General features: G+C 53.9%; 1 protein-coding gene across 1 annotated transcript in view; it reads right to left on the reverse strand.

Moving 5' to 3' along the window:
• Positions 1–1,754, reverse strand: part of STRA8 (stimulated by retinoic acid 8) — an 11,735-nt gene that overhangs the window by 4,400 nt on the left and 5,581 nt on the right. The window contains exon 4 of the mRNA XM_042782539.1: positions 1,041–1,325. Coding sequence (XP_042638473.1) covers positions 1,041–1,325 — 285 coding nt within the window. The remainder of the gene's footprint in view (positions 1–1,040; positions 1,326–1,754) is intronic.

A 1,754-nucleotide genomic window follows, 5' to 3' on the forward strand; every position in this document is an offset into this window, starting at 1 on the left:
TTGACTGCTGACTGCAGGACTGGGACCCACCAGCTGCTCTAGGGGAGAGACTTGCCCCTCTGCGCCTGCCAAGGTCACGGCTTAGCAGACCCTCCCCGGCTCTGCAGGCTCCCTGGGAGCTGGAACGGACTCCCTGGCAATGTGCTTGATTTATTTGTTTTTCAATCTTTTGAAGCAGATTGCCAGATCCTTTTGGCCTCAGTACAGCTAGGTGGGTGCAAAGCTCCAACCTTTCAGTTAGCAGTCGAGTGCTTAACCATTGCACCACCAGGGTTCCTTCTGTAAAGATCACCCTTTAGGAAACCCTCTAGGGCAGTTCTACTGCATCCTATAGGGTCAATATGAGTTGGAATCGACTTGAGGGCAGCGTGTTAAGTCAGGCCCAATGTGACATGGGTCTCTTTCTATGGGGCCAAAGCCTCCAGAAGCCAGTGTGGCCCCCAAGGGGCCTGAGCAGGGAGGGCCAGGGTGCGAAGTCTGAGGCCATGCACCATCTTTCTTACAAGGCCAGGAAATGCCATGGAAATCAGCCTTGGGGCAGGGACAGGGGTGGTCTTTAGCTCTCCTAACCTCCTCAACGCCTCCCCCAAAGAAAAAGCCAAACCCACTGCCACTGAGTCCATTCTGGCTCATGGTGACCCCACGATTACAGAGTAGAGCTGCACCAGAGGGTTCTCCTGTCTGCAGCCTTTATGGAGAAAGACTTCAGGCCCTTGTTCCGTAGTGCTGTGGGGTGGGTTGGAACCCAGCACTTAGGTCCATAGTCACACGCTGTTTGAACCAACCAGGGACCTCCCCCCACAAAGGTGCCCCAAATAAATACCCAGTCTAAGTAAGAAGTGTCCGTGCTGTGCAAATGTGGCTTCCACACTATTCCTCTAGCCTGTCTTCCAACCCCACCCCCAGGGGACTTCTGCCTGGGAATTCTGGAGCCTCCAGATTGCAGGGCCAGGTCCGAGTGCCTGGGGTCGCAGCTTGTCTGACAAAGGACCTCTACCTCTCTCCCTGCCCCACGGGCTGACACCCACCCAGCGGCTCACCGTTCGAATTCCATGAGGTCTGGCGACACGGCGTCTGAGGAGTGGACACACTCCATTTTATTCTCCTCTTCTCCCTCCTGCTCCTCCTCTTCTCCCTCCTCCTCCTCTTCTTCCTCCTCCTCCTCTTCTTCCTCCTCCTCCTCCTCTTCTTCTTCATCCTCTTCTTCCTCCTCCTCGTCTTCCTCGTCATCCTCATCTTCCTCGTCCTCTTCCTCAGCACCCTTCAGGAACTCCTCATTCTTGCACCAGCAGGAGCCCTTCTGATGCGCCTTGTTTGGGTCCACACTGGGACGAAAACAAACAGGACAGCTACAGACCAAGACCTCTCATGAACACGGCTGCAGACATTAACAGTCGTAGCAGACTGAATCCGCCACATGAGCAGAAACAGCTCAAGGCTTCACGGCAGAGTTAGGTTTATCCCAGGGATGCAAGGCTCCTGCGTCAGCACATGGAAATCAATGAGTTCAGTTCACCGAATCAGCAGACCGAAGAAGAGGCACAACATGATCATCTTGAAAGACACAGAAAAAGCCCTCCACTGAAGTCAATACACATCATGACAAAAACTCAGTCAACTAGGCAGAGAAGGAAGTGTCCTCAACCCGTTAATGTTGTTGTTATGTGCCGTCGAGTCGGACCCGACTCAAAGCGACCCCTCCTTGGGTTTCCGAGGCAGTATCACTACGGAAGTAGATTGCCCCATCTTCCTTC

Source organism: Orycteropus afer, unplaced genomic scaffold (assembly GCF_000298275.1).
Source record: "Orycteropus afer afer isolate SDZICR_OR568_19922 unplaced genomic scaffold, OryAfe1.0 scaffold00365, whole genome shotgun sequence".
NCBI classification, from domain to species: Eukaryota; Metazoa; Chordata; class Mammalia; order Tubulidentata; family Orycteropodidae; genus Orycteropus; species Orycteropus afer.